The sequence below is a fragment of the Ananas comosus genome, linkage group 2, assembly GCF_001540865.1.
Source record: "Ananas comosus cultivar F153 linkage group 2, ASM154086v1, whole genome shotgun sequence".
Lineage (NCBI taxonomy): Eukaryota > Viridiplantae > Streptophyta > Magnoliopsida > Poales > Bromeliaceae > Ananas > Ananas comosus.
Genome location: NC_033622.1, coordinates 6,423,544 through 6,446,237, shown reverse-complemented (window position 1 = coordinate 6,446,237; position 22,694 = coordinate 6,423,544). Strand labels below are relative to the sequence as shown.

At 38.1% G+C, this 22,694-nt stretch overlaps 1 protein-coding gene and 1 long non-coding RNA gene across 6 annotated transcripts; one reads left to right on the top strand and one right to left on the bottom strand.

Annotated features, from left to right (window-relative positions):
• Positions 4,660 to 9,213, bottom strand: LOC109706811 (protein FATTY ACID EXPORT 2, chloroplastic-like). Of its 2 annotated transcripts, XM_020227810.1 has the most exons (3): positions 8,664 to 9,189; positions 5,247 to 5,381; positions 4,660 to 5,108 (listed from the first exon to the last, which is right to left on the bottom strand). In XM_020227810.1, the coding sequence occupies exons 1-3, from the start codon at positions 9,103 to 9,105 to the stop codon at positions 4,966 to 4,968; spliced, it is 720 nt and encodes a 239-aa protein (XP_020083399.1). In that variant the 5' UTR covers positions 9,106 to 9,189; the 3' UTR covers positions 4,660 to 4,965. The 2 variants fall into 2 exon arrangements, with proteins under 2 accessions (XP_020083399.1, XP_020083400.1); XM_020227811.1 differs by lacking the exons at positions 4,660 to 5,108; positions 5,247 to 5,381 and adding an exon at positions 5,389 to 5,543 and having other exon boundaries at positions 8,664 to 9,213.
• On the top strand, positions 17,362 to 19,076 carry LOC109724737. Of its 4 annotated transcripts, none has more exons than XR_002220084.1 (5): positions 17,362 to 17,374; positions 17,618 to 17,669; positions 18,286 to 18,321; positions 18,442 to 18,499; positions 18,748 to 19,076. It is a non-coding gene; the product is annotated as an uncharacterized LOC109724737 (long non-coding RNA). The 4 variants fall into 4 exon arrangements; XR_002220083.1 differs by having other exon boundaries at positions 17,612 to 17,669; XR_002220075.1 differs by lacking the exon at positions 17,362 to 17,374 and adding an exon at positions 17,375 to 17,518.

The window sequence follows — 22,694 nt, the reverse complement described above, 5'->3', positions numbered from 1 at the left end:
AGCAAAAAGAATCTTTTGCTATCAATAGTATTCCAACCTTTCTCTCTCTCTCTATATATTTATTGAGATTTTGTTACACTCTTGATTGGTGGAGCTCCCCTAAATTAGAAGGTTTTTAAGTAAGGTGGTTGCTTATAATTTTGTGGTCCAAAAATTTTTACTTACTAACCAAAATNATAGTTTCATAAGAAATAAGTGCATTTTCTAATAAAATATTATTTTATATTTTTATATTAAAAATTTTTAATTGTCTGAAATGAAGTACAAAAATTTTATTTTAGGCTCCAAAAAAATTACATTGCATAGTTTTATAGAAAATAAGTGCATTTTCTATAACAATATTTCTAAAGATAAAAGGGACAAACGAGTACTACAGAAAATTAAGTGAGAATCACTACAACAAAAACGGTGTATAGTGACACTTTTAAATGTCGGTACAGGTCAAAAAAAGTGTTGCTGGACATTTTTAAAAAGTGTTGCTATATGTGGGGTCGCTAGGTATATAGTGACAGTTAAAGAGTGTAGCTATAAATTAAAAAGAATGCTAGTATTTTACCAACACTTATTTAAACATTTAGCAACCACCGGAACTCTACCTTGTTGGCTGCGGTGGCGGAGGAGGAGGAGAGGGAAGCGCTCTTCGTCTAGAATTTCAGTGGATTGAGTAAGGGGAGAAGAGGAGGTAGTAATCAATTTTTCTTCTTTCTTTTTTTTTCTGTTTGTAATCTGGGCGAATGGGCTGGGTGGGGTGGGTTGAGTAGAGTAACATTTTATTTTTAGTTAGATTAGGCTTTATATTTAGGCATTAGTAAATTTTATTTTAAGTTTTGGTATAAATGGGACACTTACACAAAAGTGTCCCAAACATGTGTCCCTATAACCTAATTCTGTTGTAGTGAATTAAAATCTCTATATTCTAGTGAGGATACCTATTATAAATCAAACATATTAGCGAGTACACCGGGACAGTAGAGTTCGAGCATCGTAGGTAGTTAGTATCGCTCTTTTCTTATCTTTAAGCCACTCTAATTCATTTCTTTTGCTTTTATTTTATTACAATAAAATATAGGATAAATTATGGTATGATTTATTTTAGGATAAAATATATATATAAATTCAAGATCAAGCATGATTACTAACTTGAGAGTTAGTAGTCAATCCATAAGTAACATATCATAATAAAATAATTTATAATCAAGAGTCCTAAGGGGTAAATTGCACTGCTACCTCCTGAACTTTTGGCGAATTTTACTTAACCCCCCAAACTCCTAAAATAGACATCTAACATCCTAAACTCTAATATTTCATTCGGTTTACCTCTTCCGTCAGTTTCCGGTTAACGGAGCTTGACGGAAAGCTGACAGAAGAGATAACATGAATGAAATATTAAAGTTTAGGAGGTTAGATGTCCGTTTTAGGAGTTCTAGGGGTAAAGTGAAACTTCGCCAAAAGTTCAAAGGGTAACAATGCAATTTACCCATATATATAACATAACGGGAGTCCCGGTCTAACTCTACAAGAACCACCGTCTATAATCCACGTTTAGATATCAAAATCACGACAAAAGGTACGATTTTAATTTTTCATATGGTTTAACAATCTGGACATACGAGGAGGTGAGTCAGAAGCCAAACTTGTTGTCAACTCCCTTAATTGCGCCCCTCTCATCAGATCCTAGGCATAAGACATTGGTAACGATTTTGATCTTCCTCAGATAGTTCATTTTTCTTCTGTGGTAGTGTCATTTTTTTGGGATCGATGTTATCGTTTGTGTCAGAAGTGGTGACGAGCATCACCGGAAGGCCGATCCATGACGTATCTGGTGAGGAATGCATGGTGAAGCCTCTTGCTGGACAATTAACAGTGATCGCGCTCCTCGAGGCCGAGTTTCATGAGGACGAAGCCTTCGGGTTTGATTGTTGCATGCACATATGCTATCCGGCTAAAAACGGTGCGATTAGGGACTTGTAAGCGGAAAAGGGCTCGTTGATGGCCAAGACCGAGCTCTAGTATGTGCTCTCTGTTCTGACACCTCAAATGGTGTGTTTGGAATCTCATGGGGCTGGACACAGCTTGTATGCGCGATCCGATATGAAAACAATGCTTGGGACACTATAACAGTAGGGCCAAGCCGAGTGGTTGGGAGCTTTCGGCCATGCGCCCGTGTTGTTGGGCGGGGCTTCAACGTAGTTGGATTTCATGCAAAAGTAATTAACCATCGGGGTTGATCATTACCCACGTAAGTTGTAGCTGTTCCAACACTGCGAAGGTGTAGTTTCGGGACGAATTTTAATACCATGGACGAATTTTAATACCATCGGGGTTGATCATTACCCACTTAAAATCTGCAATTGTCATGGACGAATTTTAATACCATAATCCCCGTAGCTGAGCACTCTATGTGCGGCAATTAATTCCAACACCAAGGACGACGATACGATTATCCTAATTTTATCATGTTCGTACCTCATTATGGTCGACAACCAGCTCTTTATACATCTTGACATTATTTGGTCATGTTACAGTAACTTTAACCAGTTGATTGTCAGACCACGACTCAGTTATCACTCTTAGGACGTACTTGGTTGGAAGTCAGAATCCGAATCCGAATCGAAATAAACTGGAATCAGAATCGGAATAACTCATTATCTAATTCTGTTTGGTTCATTACCTGAATCGAAATCGGAACAAATCATTCCCATTGTCGGTGTTTGGTTTAGGTAGATATAAAAAAATGTAATCAAAATAATATACTAACTTTATCTTTATAATATATTAATTTAAATTCAAATTAAAAATTAAATATTAAAAAGTTACAACAAAATTTTGAAATAATGTCAAAATTTTAAATCTATTTTTTTTAAAAAAAATAATTAAACTTTGAAATTGAGTGGATAATTCAAAATATAAAACTAAATTTTGATTTATTCAAATTCAAACTTAAAATTACAATTTAAATTTTAATTTGAATCCATAAATTTAATTTAAGTCTTAAATAAAATTTGAATAAAACTTTATATAAATTAAAATCTAATTTAAATTCAAATTCATAAGTTATATTCGAAATACTTGATTAAATTTTAATTTTTAATACAAGTTCACATTAAAATTTAAAATTATATATTTAATTTTTAAATTTAAACTCATATTTTAATTAAAAAAGTTGAAAAAATAAATTTAATCCGAATAAATAACCATTCCGTTCGGATACAATTTCCAGAAGTGATTGGATGATTCTCATTCCACTCGAAAATTAGAATCGGAATGGAACTCCGGCGTACCAAACATTCACAAACGGATTCGCCCATTCTGCTTCCAATTCTAGGGTGTAAAAGAAGCGAACCAAACACACCCTTACTTTATTTGTTAATTATTATGCTAATGTAATAGTACGTGAGGTACCATCATTACCAATTTCATTGATTAGTAAGTGCCGTTTACCTTCGCAGTTCACTGTACAGCTGAAAAATATTTTATGTATTTCCCATCATTTGTTTTTATAAGTGATACGAGCAGTGAGGCACGAAGCAGAGTGTTAAGTTATAAGTTAAGAAAAAATACCCTTTTGTGGTCGGCTTGTGGAACAAATTATAATAAATTTATTTAGATGGCGATTTGACCGTTTGTTATCTGTATGATTTAGATAGCGCGTCTATATCAATGTCGACATTTACGGTTTAGAGGACATTGGGTTTATGATTATTCTGCTGTTTAATTGTGCTAATCTGTAAGATGCGGATAGTTAATCTTATTTCAGCAGCTCGTCCCCTTGTCTCCATCTTGCTGCGGATTTATTTTTGTGTTTACTACAGCGTGAGATGTACGTTAGGGCGCGTTTTGTTCGCACTATGAAAAATTACTAGGAATAAAAAGATATTCGAAAATCTTATTCCTATTCATCCTATTATTAAGAATGTAGCATTTTGATGTTTGGTTCGTACGGTCATAGTATTTAGTCATATTATTTAAAATTACGAAAAATATATAATTAATTAATTTAATTTTAAATAATACTATAAAAAATTTTAACATTTTTTTTTTAAAAAAGAAAAAGAATATAGATTATAAAGAGAGAGCATAATTAAAAAAATAAGAACAGAAATAGAGTCGAGATTAGAAAGAATGAGAGGGTTGAAATTTTAGAAAAAAAGAAAGAGAAATAACTTAATTTAGAGAGAAAAAAAAATAGAACTTTAGAGAGAAAAAGATAAGTTTAGAGAGAGATATGAGGTTAGAATGTAAAAAAAAAATAATATCAACTAGCCGGCAAGTGCGAAAAAAAAAAAAATTAGACATATTATCATTACTCCAATTCATTAATATAAGGATACCTACCCTCTCTCAAAGTAATGAAATTAGTACTTTGAGATGCATCTCATTACCAAGTAAATCCACTATTACCAACTAAATTACTTAGTGCGTTTAGCCAAACACCGTCATATTTTTTTTATTCCTATTGGATTACTAGAAATCTTAAAAAGATAGGGCGACCCAAACGCACCCTTATGGTATTCCGACGCAAAAGAGGTGTTGTCCGTGTCGTGTGGCAGGCCTGTCGCGTCCTAGGCCCAGCTTAAAACGATGTTAAACAGGGTTCAACATAATCCCTGACTTCCAAACAAACTTGATTGATTTCAAAAATATTTTCAATGCTTCCCAGAGCAACAATCATGAAATGATCACCTTAGATACCACAATCTAATACGGAAAATGTTCACACGTGCATTATACAACTAGGATGAAATAGTCATGATATATATGCAGCACCCTCTCTGCGGAAAATGAAACTAAACTTCTCATGTGTCTCAAAACAAACACGGCAACAACTTTTGAGCATCAACAAAAAGGCGAAGTGACATTTGAGGATACAAAGAGTCTTTAACGAGAGTGTATGCAGACTATTAGGAACTTGCTAAAACATGCCAAAAAAGAAATATTCCAGATAGCATCACGCTGTAACTGATGTCATGGATGTGAGCTGCGAATAATACCGTGGAAGTAGCCACCAACCATGACTAAGGACACGAGAGATACAACACCCGCTGGAAATATCTTCCCCGACTTCATAAAGCGAGAACCCATCACCGCCAGAAGAGCACCAGATATGCCTGTGAAGTGAGTTAGATAGAAAAAATAAATAAATAAATAAACAAGTGCTACAATCAGTTTTGGGTTAAACACTAGAGAGAAGTGATGTATCACACATGCAAGTGATATCGTAGTAGAAATTTAGTTCATCCACTCACCTAGTCCGATGGCTGATGCAAAGGCCGGTCTCACAGGGAGTTGCGTGTAGACGTAATACAGGATCGAGGCTGATATGCCTCCAGCTGCTAGTGACTTTTGGCTTCCTCCCTTGGCGTATCCCATCACTCCTCCCGCTGTTGCATGACATCCAGGTGAACAAACATCCAAGAAGGATTAGGTTGAACGTTTAAGAAGCATTCTACCCTCACAAAGTTCCTTGATAAATACTAGCACCGTGAAGGGACTGGTATTTAGCAGACAACTCCCAGTAAGTTTATGGCCAACTCGGTAATTACCTATGCATGTTTACTATTAGGAAACAGAATAAACAAAAGCAAAACAAAACCATTATTTTCCGGAAAAGCTCCTGTAAATATCTATCTTTTTCAAACTATCAGATATAATATGTAATAATCAAAACTATCCAACTACAAAAATGATTCCTCATATCCTCTCCAAAAGGGATTAGTCTAGTCTTGCTACGCCGTCGCTTGTTGAAGTAGATAAAGTTGATTGAAATTTGTTGACAAAGTTGATTGAAATTTGTAGATAAAGTTGATTGAAATTTCATAAAAAACACCACATCATGATTGAAACCAACTGAGATGAAGCCAAGGGTGTCGACAACTTAAGATTTTAGATAAAATGCACCACTCTGCATGATCTGTCATCTCCTGCCAGAAGATGGTCGGATGTAGTAAATTAGAGAGTAGAGAAGAGATGTTGGCCAAACTTCAGCTTTGATTCAATTTCTTTAACTCTTAATTAAAAAGTTCACAAGGTTCCTATTTATAAAAACAAATGCCCTACTAATCTCTAACTGAGTTGGAACAGAATCCAAAATCCTCCCCCAAATCTCAGTGGTACTCGTCGGAATCCATACTTTCCTTTTAGGAAAGTCACTCCAACAATACCATACCCAGAAACAACATATTTGAGTACATCAGATTTGATTCCAAGATGAAATCCTAATTCCTTACGGATAAGAATCACAATCAAACTTTATAAACATAAAGTCCAACTTTCACCGCCCTAAACGACCTCAAAATGGCTTGAAACTCGTACCAAACTTATTAGTACTGCGTATTAAGTTTGCTTGTTTGCCAGAGCCAAACTAGTTCTCAATCTGTACACCTAGCACCAAGAATTGTCTGAATCGAAATCCGTATGTGGAAGATATGCCCTTCAGATGATGCTGATGTTCTGATTCAATCCGAGATCACCACAACATGTCACTGGTGACCATAATATTTCTCTCATGTTCATACATGGGCAAATAGGAGCTGCAGGGGCACCTATTATTCTAGAGGGCTTTGCTCTTTCTCTTATCTACATAAAAGGATTTAGGAAACCAAGACTCCCAAAATTCTTACAGTTGAAGATTATAAGCGTCGCATTAGAGGGAAACTCTAGGACGCTACTATGGCACACTTAGACTCAAGCTAACTTCCCATAAACTCTTCCTTCTAGTTTACTTACTCTTGCAGGAAAACTTCAAATCCGGCCCCCTAGGTTTGATGTTTGCCTTGTGGTTTCATTTGTTACACTCAGCTACTCCACAGTAACTGTATTATTAGGCTTTAAGAACCTCTGTCAACGGTACGTTAGAAATGACTTATGAGGTTCATGACTCTGTTTTGTGCCCAAATGTATTTTGAATTGGCTTATGACTCCATATACTACTACTGTTTGTGGGATTCCACTGAGGAATGGAACAGTAATAACCATACGATAGTTAAGCACAGTAAATTAAACCATAAGGTAGGGAATTTTCTCTTACTCTAATTGATACTTTCAGTTTTCTAATACTTTTATCAAATCTTAAATGATTTGTCCTAATTTGATTGAAATATGTTAAAATTTGGTGAGTTTACAACATCCCTGGCATTTGAGCAACTCCAAGCATTTTAAACCCAACTGTACTTTGAACATTACTTTTTTGTTAAAAACTTATAAATCTTCATGATCATCAACACTCAACATGCGCATCTATAGAGTACACAAGTTTTTCGACAACATAAGAACGTAAGGCCTATGGATCAGTCTCCAATAAAACAACAAGGTTGTTATTTAATAGATAATGAATCATATTCACAGCGCAGAATCTGGAATGGAATGAAATATTCTGAAAGCTAAGCGCTCACGGTGGTCTTTTGCAGTTAATTGCACCAAATGAGAGCGAAAACTGCTGAAGCTCTCATTCTGTCAAACGCAGTTCCAAACCTTTGCATACTTGGACGAGTACACAATTATAGGTGCTTTACAAAGAAAACTCACCTACATTGCAGTTGGATGTGAAGTTTGTCGGCAGCGTTTGGTTCGGGGATAAAATCATGTGCGCCTCGCACCTAACCTGAGGCGTGTGCCTCAGATGCAGTGAGGCCCGGAAGCTTGTGACTTGTGCCAACGTACTCAGGCGCATGCCTCATGCACAGACTCGGGCATGCCTTGCCCAACACTACTCCAGATTATTACCATTGAAAAAACCACCTCCTAATGACTAGCAAAATGCTTATATATCAATTTTTTTTTCTGTCATAAAACTCTAAATAGCATGTACAGTAGTTAATACCATCCTTTCTCTTTGTATAAAAGATGACAAATGGGCCACATTGAGTTTGATTGGATATCCGATATTATTCAAGCCAAACGTTTACTTATTTTACATTCCAAGCTTACTCGAGCTTAGTGACTAAGAAACATAAGCAACACTATGCCAAGCAGAGATGAATACAGGTTGCTAACAAATGGTTTGTTCCTGGGGAACCTAACGGGGCAATTGGTAAATGCGTCAAAGCTAAGGCACGCTAAAAAATAATATAAGCTTTATGTTGCTTAGTGGGCTTCTTGTTTGCTTGGAAGTTTGAAATTAATAACGAGGATTAATTTTTCCCTTTCTTACCAAAAATAAGATTTACAACAAACCATCCCTAATAATCTCCAAAAATAGTATAAAATCGTAATTATTTCCAATTGAATAGTTCTGCTAGTTTCTGCCCTAAATAGAGTTTGTAAGCACACTTCCGCACCAAATCCACCTAAGGGAGTATAGAAGAAACATCTTTCAAGTAACCCTCCCACAAAAACATTACAAACGACAAACGAATGACAGAATCAGATACGAGATTTAACTTAACAAATTTACAAGCAACATTTATCATATAGTTTGCATTAATCATGTACTTTGAATTCAACTACAAATAATGCTTCCTAACTCAAAAAGTCCGATACGTGACCCAACCATCATAAGAATCAAAGCTTGGAATGAATGAGACTCCTACAGTATCTTGAGTACAAACATCTTATCGAACCGACTGCTACTTTTTCAATACTAATAGCAAAATAGTAGGTCCAAGATCTTGCAGATAAGAATAAGAACAAAGAAAATATAGAAATCGAATTCGCATTGCAATTACCTCCAACAAGGGCAGCATAAGCCAAAGTGAGCTTCTGCGACATCGACATCCCGCCCTTCTCCCTTATCTCACCCGAATCCCCCTCGCCTCCGCCGCCACTTCCCCCGCCGCCGCCGCCGCCGCCGCCGCCGCCTCCGCCGAATCCCTCCCCGTCACCACCGCCGCCGCCGCCGCCGCCGCCGCTGCCTCCGCCGCCGAGTTCTTCTTCGAATTTGACCTCCCGCGCTATAGCAGTCGGCGCGGCCGCTTCCGAGTCGGCAACCGCGGCGAGGGAGGAGGGTGAGACGAGGAAGCCGCGGCGGTGGGGGTAGGAGAAGGAGAGGAAGGGTTTGGAGGAGGAGGAGGAGAAGGAGAAGGAGGAGAGGTAGGGCTTGGAGGAGGGGCGGCGGAGGGAGAGGAGAGACGATTGCGAAGGCGGTGCGAAAGCGGCTGTGAGGACCATTTTCTTTCTTCTCTCTTTTTGTTGGGCAAGGAATGGGCGGAGCGGGCTGGGCTCTTGGTGTAAGACTTTTCGGTTGTCTGTAGAAGAGTGTAGAAACATCTATTGCCACCTCCACCACGGCAAGGAAAAAAAAAAGAAAAAAAAGGGTCCTACACCATAAAAGAGCATGTAACAAACTTATTATTTTATGCCATATATATAGAGTTGAGCTAGAATACTCTCAAAAGTATTAAAAGAGTTTTTAACCATTGGATGAAGAAATGTAAGATTCGGATGATGGTGGTAGGTGGTGATAGGTGTAATAGTATTTGATCCAAGAACTATTAGTAATCAAGGAGTAGATCCAAGAGCAAGAAATCTAGAAGTACCAAGGGGTGATACTTCTAAAAGTGTTCTAGCTCAATTATATATATATATATATATATATATATATATATATATATATATATATATATATTTGGTCCATAATTTTCTTTATANTAGCAAACGGGCTCCGTTGCCACCCATTTATTTTCGATGATGAAGCCTCCGAATCGACGATCGGCACCATTGAACATGATCTATACCACTTGAAGTGTTTAGAAATCAAATTTCAAATCTTTTTGACATCATTTGCCTAATGATCAAATGGTTTCAAATTTTGTAATTTTAATGGTCGATATGAGACGTTTTCTAGCTTAAAGGCGTAAAGATATCCAAATCAATTGAATTTTTGTTAGAAAATTTTTTAAACTATTTAAAACAAGATCTATACTCTTGATCTTGATTACAAGACTCCTATCATTATTTTTTAAAGAATATTCATTTTCAGCCGTTTATTTTTGTGTCCACTCGATGGATAAGAGAACAATATCGAAAATGTACGAAATTTGATTTCTAAACACTTCAAGTGGTATAGATCATGTTCAACGGTGCCGATCGTCGATTTGGAGGCTCCATCATCGAAAACAAATTGGTGGCAGCGGAACCTATTTGCTATCGATAGTATCCTAGCTCAACTCTATATATATATATATATATATATATACATATATATATATATATATATATATATATATATATATAATCATTCTTCTATGCTTATAAAAAGTATCAAATCATTGATACTTGGAAGTTTTCGACTCTTAAATTAAGTCATGTGCAATTAGAATAATAATAGTCTTTTATATTTGAATGGATAGTTGGTTGAACAATATAATCTATCGGATGAAAATAGTTAAAGAAATAAATCTAACAGCGAAAAACTTACAAGCACCAATTAATTGTTTGACACTTTTACAAGCATCATAGCCGGACTCGTCTTCATTTCGTTCGGGTATAAGGAAGAGCAATCTATTTCAAGGATAACTATAAGTTGAGGTATAAGCCTGGATTAGATCAATTTTGCGTTTGGATGAAAATTAAGTTATTTCCAGGAATAAGAGAAATAGTATTTGGATAGATAAGATGGAATAAGAAGAATAGTGGATAGTTATGTAATGACCCGACCCGCTAGTAATAATAACTCATTGAGCCCAACCACCAGCCCAAAATGCTTAAGCTAGTCAAGACCCTAACATCCTTGTCAGTCCTAAACACATACACAGCTTAAGATCACCAGCAATCCCTTGCTTGGCCTGTCATTCACTGTAACATATCGCATCCCTGTAGAACGTGCCGAGTTCCGTCGAAATGAACGGAACGCGGAGTGGAACAAGTTACAATGGGTTATAAGTGTTTTGGAACCTTAGTATAGTGTAAAGGGACTTGAGAGAGTAAAATTGAAAATTTTGGCCAAGTCCTAGATTTTGGACTCTCGGGGACCGGTCCCTAAAGGAGAGACCGGTCCCCGTACGCGCAGCCAGCGAGAATAAGGAAAAATCGGCTAATTCCTGAGAGCTGTGCTCTCGGGGACCGGTCCCCGTAGGCAAAAGTTGAGAGTTGCGCTCTCGGGGACCAGTCCCTGCGGGGAGAAACCGGTCCCCGTAAGCGAAAATTGCCCAGCAGCTGAGTCCTAAGAGTTCTGGTCTCTGGGACCGGTCCCTGTGGGGAGAGATCGGTCCCCGTGAGACCGGTCCCTGGTGGAGAGACCAGCCCCCGCATGCGAAAATGGCCTAGTCTGGGCTACTATGAATAGGTGAAATGTGAGGGGCTTATGTACATTTGTTACATGAGTTGGGTGCATATGTGAGGGGGCTTGGGTCTAGGGCTCATTTACCCTCTCAACCACCAACACTTTTCCCCCTCTCTCTCTCTAAAAACCCTCTTTCTCTCTCTCCTTCTCTCTAGAGCTAGGAGCAAGGAGGGCTTGGGAGGAGAAAAGCTTGGAGAATGAGCTCTCCAAAGTGAAGGCAAGCTTGAGCAAGGGCTTTTGGAGGAAAGCTTTGGACTCTAAAGGTGAGTTCTAGGGTTTTTGAGCTAGAGTTTGAGTTTAGCTTCCTTCTAGCATGCTTCTAGGAGCTGAATGATGGTTTTTCCCTATAGTATACAAGCTAAGGACTAATATTGGGGAAGATGATATTGTTGAGGAACCTAACTTGAGGATTTTTGGAATTTGAGGTCAAAGCTTGGGATTGATCTTATTCTAACCTAATTGGTAGGTCAACGAACGCGTTGGTGCGCTCGGCTTAGCGATACGACGAGCGTACGCGAAGAAATCAAGGAAAAAGGCCCGTTTCGGCTCCATTTTGCTGTAGCAAGCGGCATAGAGGTCGTAAAAATCACAAGAATTGGATTACGACGTCTTAGCATCACCAAAAGGTGGTGGGTGCTATCCGAAAACACCGAATCACTTTCTATATCTATGTCACTTTATTTGAGCATATTAGTATTGTAGCATTCTTGCATATAGGGTAGTCTGGACATGTTCTTGGTTGAAATGCATGTAGATGCTTAAAGATTATATGAAAGGACAATGAACCATGTGAACAATGAATGTGAAAAACCTATGTGCATGTGAATGTATGAAAAGACTATGACAATAGTAAACAAAGGTTACATTGACTATAGTGACTCGATTGGCATTGAAAAGAGATCGGCTAAACAAGGTTGAACCTAGAGTGGCATCATAACCTTTGTGGCCCGGATATAGTGGTATATATGTATGATATGGTAGAACCCATCGTTGGCATTTGAGGCATTGTGACTTGAGACAGGTTGGCTATACTTTCTCAAAATGAGAATGGGATCATACTCACATGTATTGGTTCCGGCTTGAGGGAGGTCGCTCCTCTTCAAGCGGTGTACTCCGGAGTGTAGACACCACGGGGAAAGTGCCCCGGCGAAGTTTCCTCGGGTGGTTGTGCATGTGCCTCTCCCGGTAGACGGGATATGTGGAATGTGAGTTGGGGGTGACGCAGGATTACCCCGAGATGATTGGGTAAAAGCCATGGAAAATGAGAATTTGGGCATACATGCATAAATATCATGTACTTGACTATCTATCTATCCGCTGACATCTTTCTTACAGGCATTGTATTAGTTGTGCATTAGTCGGTTTGTTATCTACCATTTGTGAAATACATATGCCTGAATAGACCTAGTGGGTGAGTCGGCGCGGTCGGCGACCGAACCCACTGGGAACTTCGTTATAGTTCTCACACCACCACTAACCCTGCAGATCCGTGCGCGAGCGGGGCGGTGGAGGATCGAGGCAAGGGTATCGCGCCATAGATAGCGGCCTCGAAGTTTTGTAGGCATACCCTTTTGTATATTCAACTTTTGTATGTTGAATTATAAAAAATGTAAAGAAAAAAATGTAATTCCTATATTTTGGGTTAAAGGACAATGTGATGTAATTGTGAATGAAAAACTGTATGTAAAAGAATAGTTTACTTGTGTTTGGTTTAAATGTAATCAAATGACATATGTTGAATGGTTTAGTGTAATAGCATAGATGCTTTCGCTTATGATTTGGTTGTTGTTTGCCCTCGTGCAAACCTTGTATAATTGCATTCATCTTGTATTGAATTGCTTGTATTATACATATTGTTGGAGCATTGGGCGGACAGAGAAGGTGCTGTCCGTTCGGCGTCTATTCGCGTGCCCGAACCGACGAAATTGGCGGCTCCGGGGCGTGACATTCATCGACCCTGGCTCAGCCAAGACTCATCTCACATTTCCGGCAGGCGAACTGGCTCTAATACCAAATGTAACGACTCGACCCGCTAACAACAATAACTTGTTGGTCCCAAACCACCGGCCCAAAATGCTTAAATTCAGTTATTATGTCTAGCATACTTAAGCTTATATACTCCCACATCTAGCCATAATTATCCGATATGAAATTATTGGGATGTTACAAGTTATAAATAGAAAATAATAATATTGCTCCAATTATTATATTTGAATTAAAATTTTAAATTTTATATTTAAAATTTCAAATTTAAATAGATAACTTTTAAAATTAAAAAATTAAAAATTTAAATTTAAATTTAAATTTTTAAATCTCAAATTTAAAAATTTAAAGTTATAAATTTTAAAATTTAAATTTTAAATAAAATCAAAATTTACAAATATAAAATGTCAAATTTAAAATTTAAATAATTAAAAATAATAATTTAAATTTTAAATTTAAAATTTAGAATTCAAAATTATAAATACTAATTTTAAGATTATATGCCACGACCGGGGGTCCCTTTTGGTTTTAAAATCGATGCGGAAATGCCCAATTTTTTATTTAAAGCCTTGACCCCATAAGACGTCAGATTCGCCACAAATATAGGAAATTCACTGTTCACACGGACAGAGTCTCCCTTATATTTGTACGGCGTCGCACAAGTACAAGAGACAACCACACTGAATACATATCTACATACAATCACCACATAACAATCATTCCATCATAGTTTATCATAAATCCACATCTATTAGTTTAAAATATTTCCCACTCGGAAACTTATTTTGAAATATTAAGAATCATGAAAACAGAAAAACCCTTTATAAAACGGTTTCCCACACGTAAACCTTTTCTTTAAAACGCTACAACGAGGGGGTAGAAAACCATTTTCAAAATTTTACGTGAAAACCGCAATTACTTTATTTAATTTCACAAAACCATCACTACAACAAAAGTACTTTTTAGTGGCGACTTTTTGGTGGCGACAGGGAATGTCGCCACTAATGTAAATAATATGGTGGCGACATTTATTTGTCGCCGCTAATGCATAGAAAATGGTGGCGACAATTATTTGTCGCCGCCAATGTACAGAAAATGGTGGCGACTTTTATTTGTCGCCGCCAATGTATATAAAATGGTGGCGACATATAAGAGTCGCCACTGAAACGGAATATATAGCGGCAACAATTTGTCGCCGGTAAAAAAATAGAGTTTTAGTGGCGATATTTGTCGCCGCGATATCTCCTTATGAAGCGCGCCAAAACTTCCCTCTCTTTTTTCAACCACTCACCAACCCCTATCTCTTCAAAATGACAATTTTACCCTCACTTGTTTAATGTCTATTACAAAAGCTCTAGGGACTTTATTGTCTTTTAACATATAAAAAGAAATGTAAGGAAATTACAGCTGTAAACACCATCTACTCTTTCTCTCTCAGCCTCACTTGTTTACCCATCTTCGTCGTCCCCTCCGCCTCCACCAACTGTGGCTCCAGCACCCCTCGTCGTCTCGTCCTCCCCTGCGGGCGCCTCCCCTGCGGCTCCAGCACCCCTGCGGCCGCGGCAACCACATCGTTGCCCTCCACGTCCGCAACCCCCTCGCCGCCTCCACCCTCCTCTACTCCCACAGCAACGCCGCCGACCTCGGCCACATGTACGACCTCTTCCTCGAGCTCAGCATCCACCTCCGGCGTCAACGTCCTCGGGTATGCCAACAAACCCCCCCACCCCACTACTTTATCTCTTTCTTTAATTCCCTCTTCTTCTTCTTCTTCTTCTTCTTCTTCTTCTTCTTCTTCTTCTTTTTTCCTGGGATTTGGGGTTTCTTCTTCTTCTTTTTCTTCTTCTTCTTCTTCTTTCCTGGGATTTGGGGTTTCTTCTTCTTCTTCTTCTTAATTGGGCGGGCGGAAATACGCAATCCTTTTGCTGCTTCAATGATTTTTGTTTTGTGCTTGATTGGAGCTTTTTGTTTCTTTTTCATTCCTATTTTTGAAGTTTGATTGCGAAATGCATAGATTGATGAGCTTCTCTTCTCTTCTCTATTTATCATACCTATCGTTAATCATTTCTGCAGCCAAGATTGCGGAGAAATGGCAACTGGGTTTTTTTTGTGAATCTCTTGCTCAAGTTCGATCCCTGAAGGTTTCTTCCTTCTCTGATCCTCAGGAAGGAGTGCCCTAACACCGAGTGCAGGGCGGGGACGTTCATGGCCAACCACTTCGATCGCCATTACTGCGGCAACCACGAACTCTTCTTCTTCGACTCTCCTCTCCGCTGCTTCTACACAAAGGGGTCGCCTGAGGTAAAAGCTTAGGGTTTCTAAGCCATCCTCTCTGTCACCTTTTTTTTGTTGCAAAATTTGTTGATATTTTGTTCCTTTGATATGCTCTATAGGATCAGATCGAAGATTAGGTTTCAATATTTCATATTAATTTTGGTTTACAAAGGTGTTTGGTTCTTTTAATGCTATTGAATCATGAGGTATAGAGATGGGATTTTTGTATTGGGTTTTTGGATGAAGTGTATGTGTAGCCCCTGAATCATTATAACATTGTGACTTGGTCTCTGTAATTTTCACTTGATAATTGTAGTCAACGCTGCCTTTCAATCTTATTAAAAAAAATGAAATAAGTGAATCATTTTACAAATGGAGGTAATTTTCTCATTTTGTAACTAAAATCAAGCATTTTTTTTTAAGTCGGGGATTGAGGGTTCTAAAGTGCAAGATAAGTGAAATTTTCACGGACTAAAATGTTTGATTATAGGGAGCAAGCTGATCTCTGAGCATTTTACCCTAATGTATTTAGACAATTAAGATATTCTATGAATGCAGTTTCTAAATAATTTTGTTTGTATGCATTCCTTTCAGAATTAGTGTCTGAGTGGAAATTATTTCCTTCTTTTTTGAGTAAATGGTTGCGATTACTTGCTTCTATTTTGACTGTTAGCGGTAATGCAATTTCCATTGCTTTCGATCTTTTGCAGTTTCTTCAATGATGCCGAATTTTCTAAACCTTTTATGTCCCATGTGCTTACATTCTGCTAGCTTCTCCGTAGAGAATGTTCGCGATAACTGGGTTAAATTACAAAATAATTGCTAAATTGGTATTATAGCAAAAGGCTTACTGATAGTCAATGTAGGAAGTATATGGTTGAACATCCAATGGGACTTGAAAACGAAAAAGGAATGCTTGTTATGACATCTTTGAATATAAATCACATAAAATTAGAGTTCTTTCTCAAAGTTCTTGTTGCTTATATTAGAGTTCTTTCTCTTCTTTTTCTTCATCAATTATATTTGATTTACTGCTCCATATATACTTTTTATTTAACAAATGGCAGGTCAATTGAAGACAAAGTGGTGGCTATTTTGTGGGATGGTCCAGTGCTGATATTACACTCCAACTTACTAAGGTAGCAACAACTAAAGACCTATAATAATATATTTACTTTACTCTGTATTTGTTTCTTTGCTATTGTTCGAAATGTCTTCTTTTGTTCAGAAATTTCTTGCGGTGTGTTTAGTTCTCCGTTCTATTTTATTGATTTCTCCTGTTTCATATGGATTTTTTTTTATTTTTTTGATTAATAATCCTCTTGGTTTTATGGTGTTTAGTATTTGCAATCACAAGTCAAGATTTTCTTATTTTCATTTTTATTTCCATTTTTTGTTACCTCCTGTATGTATGAGTCTTAGCAAATCCCTTACCATGATAAGATAAGAGCTTTGCATTCATTTTGGTGCCCGAGTTGTTCCTGCGGGTGTTAACAATAGACATTGCAGTTATTCTCGCTGAGTGGTTAGTAAGTATGGGTAAGAATTTAGCAATTGGCATGATAATCAATGCTTTTATATGCCTCTAAAGCGTTCCAAGTAAGGACCTTTTTCTTCAAAGCAGCTTATTGGTTCCACAAAAAGGTAAAAAGTGTGGTGTTGTTGTTGTTGTTGTTGTTGTTGTTGTTGTCAATGTGAAGCAGATATTAATGTGATTCTCCTGTTAACCAATGACTCAAAAAAGTTTAATTGATACTTCTACTTAGTCATCAGATCAAGCAATTGAATGACCCATAATTCCTTTAATAGTATCTCATATTAATTGTCCATTACTTGCAAGTACAAATCACCAAATTAGAGTACTAATTAAATATATGATTCAGTATGCAATGAATCAAGGTAGTCTTCTGAAGCACAACAGAGCCCCGATACACGGAAGAGTCTTCTACATCACTGATGGGAGTTGGGGTTCGACTTTTTAAGCCATCTTCTAGCTTAAACTATCATATCAAATTATAATGATTCGGTACGCAATGAATCAAGGTAATTATCCTTAGGCTTTTATAGCAACAAGAGCTATTTTTAGAATTAGAGCATTTGTTTTGGCAGCTAACCCCTTGTTTCCTCTTTTCAAAGCTGTAGGTTCAGATTCTGCTTGAGTTTTGGGAGAATAAAGAGAGGTAGTTGCTGGATGGTATGATTTGAGCCTCTGAGAGGATGGCATGATTTGAGCCACTAGTTTTAATACTTAAATTACTCTTGACTTACTAATATTTATTAAGAAAAACACTAGTTGTGCATTAGATGTCATCAATTTGTACAATTGTATTCAACTGCTGCAGTTACATCTGATTGTGACACAACTAGGCTGAGATTTTTCTTAGTTCCTTTGAAAATATGTTGGCAATTTCTACATGATGATGTGCAGAATTCAATGAAGAAAAAAATAAAAAAACTACTAACTTTATTACCATAACATGCTCTTTGTCAAATACTGTTAGAGCAAAGAGCAAAGTCATTTGTTGTATGTTGGCAATTTGAGATTAAAACTGTAACTGAATGTAGTAGCTGCTCAAAGTTTAGTGTAATTTCATATATGCATTTCTGGGTTAACTTATTATCTCATACTCTTATATATGCACCAAGTTTAGTGTAATTCATGATTACTGTTTTTTTTGTTTCCTAAATTTTTTTCCTTTTTTTTTTATTCTGCACTCTTTCTTGAAGAATCATGAATGATCTGATTTATTTTTTTTCGTTTGAAAGATAGTGTGATTTTATCTTGTTTATCATCTCAATTTTGGTTGCAGCTCCGACACCCTCTGCCACCAACAACAGTTCTCCAGGTATGTTGCTAAAAATGTGCTTTACATCTGAAGAACTCACCATTTAATAATTTGATCTTATTTTTGTAGAAATCCTCTAATCTATAAGATAATTGCCGCTAAAAGACAATTTTGTTGTAGTGGGCCTGCTTCTTGAAGACTACGCTCGGCATCCTCTTTACAGTGGTTGTGGGCCGGAGTAAGAATTTGACCATATTATCTTATATTATGTTTAATAATTTCAATATAGGAGGATGGGAATTGATAAAAGCTGGATGAGTCATAGGAACCGAGCATGTAATGAGTATGAAAAGGGCATAGACATATTCTTAGATTTTGCATTTAAAAGATTAGGAAATGTGAAAAGAATTCGTTGTCCATGTGCTAAATGTTATAATGTTAGACTCAAATGTTGAAAAGCTAATTTTTCCTTATTTTTATTTGCAGATTTATAAGAAGTGGCGACGAAAAATATTTTGGCAGATCATCGGCGATGTATTGAATCGGCATGTAAGAATTTAGACATATTTTGAAGACTTTACATTTGATAGCATGTGGAAATGACCAAAATACTATTATTGTGTTTTGTTTTTTGGTTGTGTTGGGTGATTGTATTAGGTGACGATGCAGTGATACTCTAACATACATGGTTCTTGTGAGACAATTTAAATTACTTAGTTTGATTCAGTCTTACTTATGTTGTCCCAAACTTGTAGATGATTAGTTCTTTCAACTTCTTTCAATCTTCTTTCTATAAATCTTCTTGGGTGAGCATATAATCTCTGTTGTGAGAGACAACTCGATGCAAAATGTAGGATTTCTGCTTGTTGATCTCTGGTTTATTTGGAAAGCTTTCTGTAATGATATTCTAGGCTTGATTGGCTATGGGACAGATTTCTAAGATGAAATATGTTGTAAAGATTATATATGCTTTTCTTAATATTTAAAGTTTGATTCAGTCTTACTTATTTGTGTGGATTAATTTTATGATTAAATACTTTATAGAGATTCAATTAGATTTAATACAAATTGGTTATAAGGTGTTTGAGCCATAGTGCTTGGGTTTAATTTGGTTTTGAGATGATTAAATTGAAATTAAATGTTAAAATTTAAGAATGAGAATTTTTTATAACTATAGATTATTTTTAAGAAATTTATACTAAATCAATAATATCTATTACTACCAATTATATTTCTAAAAAAATTAATTTTATATCAGAAAAATGGTGGCGACAATAGTGGCCACCATAAAACTAGTCACAAAGTAACTTTTCGCGGCGACGGTTTGTCGCCGCTAATTATCTAACTTTTCGCGGCGACGGTTTGTCGCCGCTAATTATCTAACTTTCCGTGGCGACGGTGTGTCGCCGCTAATTATCTAACTTTTAGCGGCGACAATTTGTCGCCACAAAATAGCTTTACCGACGGGGTTTTAGGCGGCAGCATGCGGCGATGAATTGTCGCCGCCAAAACGTTTTTGGTGGTGACAATTTTGCCTATGGTGGCGACATTTGTCGCCACTAAATCTTGTACCTGTAGTAGTGCATATATATAGCCAACTGAAATAAAATCAACTGAGCTATAAAACGTCTAAGTCAATTCATTAGAAATAGTAAGGATAGCAACTAAACCAATTCAACTGGGTCGGAAGCTCTATCGACCGTTACTAACGTGTCTCACACGTCGTCTCACCCTCACCGTCCGCAATACCTAAAAAAATTGGTGGGGGGTGAGAACATGTACACATGTCTCCCTTCCCAGTGGGTACCACAAGCCAATGAAGGCGAGAAGTACTCACTAGTACAGGAAGAGATAAACAAAGTCATGAGCAGATATCACAAATACAGTAGCAATAATACCGGAAGGAAGGAGAATAATGATAGAAAATATAACTACCGCTATTATAAAGTAGAACAGAATGTATACATGTGTAAGATAATGGATCATCGTTGTGTTAAACCACTTTTGGTCAAAATGACCAAAGTGTGGCGAGAGAGATGGTTGGACATAGTCCATACGACATTCCAACAATGTTGAAAGGATTAAAGTTGAGTCCCGATGAGGTTAGAAGAGTTTTAGCATTGCTCGGCGCGAAATGGAGATAGAGCATTGCCAAAACAGCAGTCTGGGCACTGCGTACCAGTACTAAGGAGGAGGTACCTGTAACGACCCAGCCCACTAGCAACAATAACTCGTTGGGCCCAACAACCGGCCCAAAATGCTTAAGCCCAGTTATTATTACTAGTGTCTAAGTCTCTTATAAACCCAATGACAACCCCATTCCCATCTGATGTGGGATATTGGGGTGTCACAGACTCTCCCATTAAGGCGACGACCGTCCGTCGTCAGCGAATCACACACAGACCAAGATCACCGGGATGTGGAGATCGTTTCGCTAGCCGTCATCCAGCCCTGGCACTCAGCCGAGACTGCCACAATGTCCAGGCTGAATGGAACCGGCTCTATACCAAATGTAAGACCAGCCCAACTCGCACAGTAAATGCGTTGGGCCCAACAACGGTGCCCATGTCTCAGGCTTTCTATGTACGTTGAGTTTAGAATCAGTGGAGTGATCTGGCCTGGGTTGTTGTTTGTTGTCACCATATGTGGATAAGCTGTAAAGCGTTTGCGACTTGGACGTTAATGTGCAACCTTGAAATGTATGCTTGTCCAGTTCAATGGTGACCAGGTTCCCTTGGGTTCTCAAATGAGACAAGTGAATCGAGGTGGTTGCAGATGGGACATCGGATCGCTAGGTCCATGGTGGACCGGCAGCGATAGGGTTCTTGTGGAGGACAGGTAGTGAGATCACGATGGGTTAGTATGCATGGTGCGATTGGCGACCTGTCATCAAGTGATGGACTTGCAAGAAGCTTTTGGTGTTGTCATTGGACTCTTTTGATCAGGTGGAAGAGTGAGATCTTGGACCTGGAGGACTATAGGATTTATGCCAGGCGATGTGTATTGGGACGGAGAATGAGGTACGTTCTATGCTGGTCGATAGGCTTACCACCAGTTGTTTGGTTTAGTTTCTTTCCCTTCTTATTCTCGGCTCGATGTATTAGTTTAGTCTGGTTTATGTGGTTAGTATTTATTTAATTTTGAAAATGTTGGATTCTCTGTGATTTTAGTAAAATAAAAATTTTCTACCCCTCGTTGGTAGGTTTTTAAGATAAAGGTTCCTGTGTAGGGAACAGTTTTCAAAAAGATTTTTTTCTTAATTTATGTTTTAGCATTGAATTGCAACCTGTGATGTGATGCGTGAATGTATGAATGTAATGGTGATTTCATATATCATTTAGTTGTGTTTGTAATATGTTTGTACTGTTGTACTTGATGCCGAGCGTGTAATATAGGGTGAGACTCTGTCCGGTGTGAACAGTTGGAATCCCTGTATTTTGTGGCGGGTCTGGCTATCTCTGGGGTGTCAGGTTTTCAAAAAAAAAAAAAAAAATTCAGACGTTTTTCCGCTATCTTTTAAACTCAAAGGAACCCCGGGGCGTGACAGATTAAAGTGGTATTTTTCGCCTCAAAAATCCCCGCGACAGTACCGGTACCAAGCAGGCAACGCGAAAAGGTTGCTCTCGGGTTTGGTCATTGCGGGGCTGAGTACCGGTATGCACCCGGGGCAGTATCGGTACTCCGCAACAAACCGAAGATAGCAGCTCTCGGGTTTGGGCTGTTGACTAGGGGCGTACCGGTGACACAGACCCGCGTACCGGTACGCAGCGCCACAAGCAGCAAGGTTGGCCTGATGTAAATAAAAAAAGAAGGAGGGCTTGTTTGTACTTGTGGCAGCTTATATAAGCCCCACACCCTCTCCTCTCTCATTCACAACCAAAGAACACCCTTTCCTCTCATTTCCCCCCCTCTCTCTCTCTAGAAACTCTCTCCTAAGGTGGATTAGAGAAGATTGGAAGAGATTTGAAGGTGAATTTGAGGCTTTGGGAGGATCTACACTACACCAAAATTGCCTTTTAGCGGCAATTTAATAGCGGCGATTATTGAACAGCCGCTAATATTTTTTATTAATATGTTTAGCGGCAATTATTTTAAATAGCCGTTAATTTTATATTAAATATATTTATTTGACCACTAATATAATCCTAACGCTAACTCTAATTTGAACCAAAACAATCGATTAGGCTCAGACGTGCACACCTCCCACCCTAACCCTATTCGACCCCCACCCCATTCGCGCCCCCTCCTCCCACGCGGAGCTCGACCTCGATCGAGCTCTCCCCCTCAGCTTCACCTCTCATCTCTCCTCCCTCTCCTTCACATCTCCAAGCTCTCCTCCTAAATCGTCGTTGACCTCGCGTGCACCGGCGCCCGATCTTCCTAGCCCCGCGTGCACCGGCGCAACGTCGCCGTCGACCACCTCGATCGAGCGC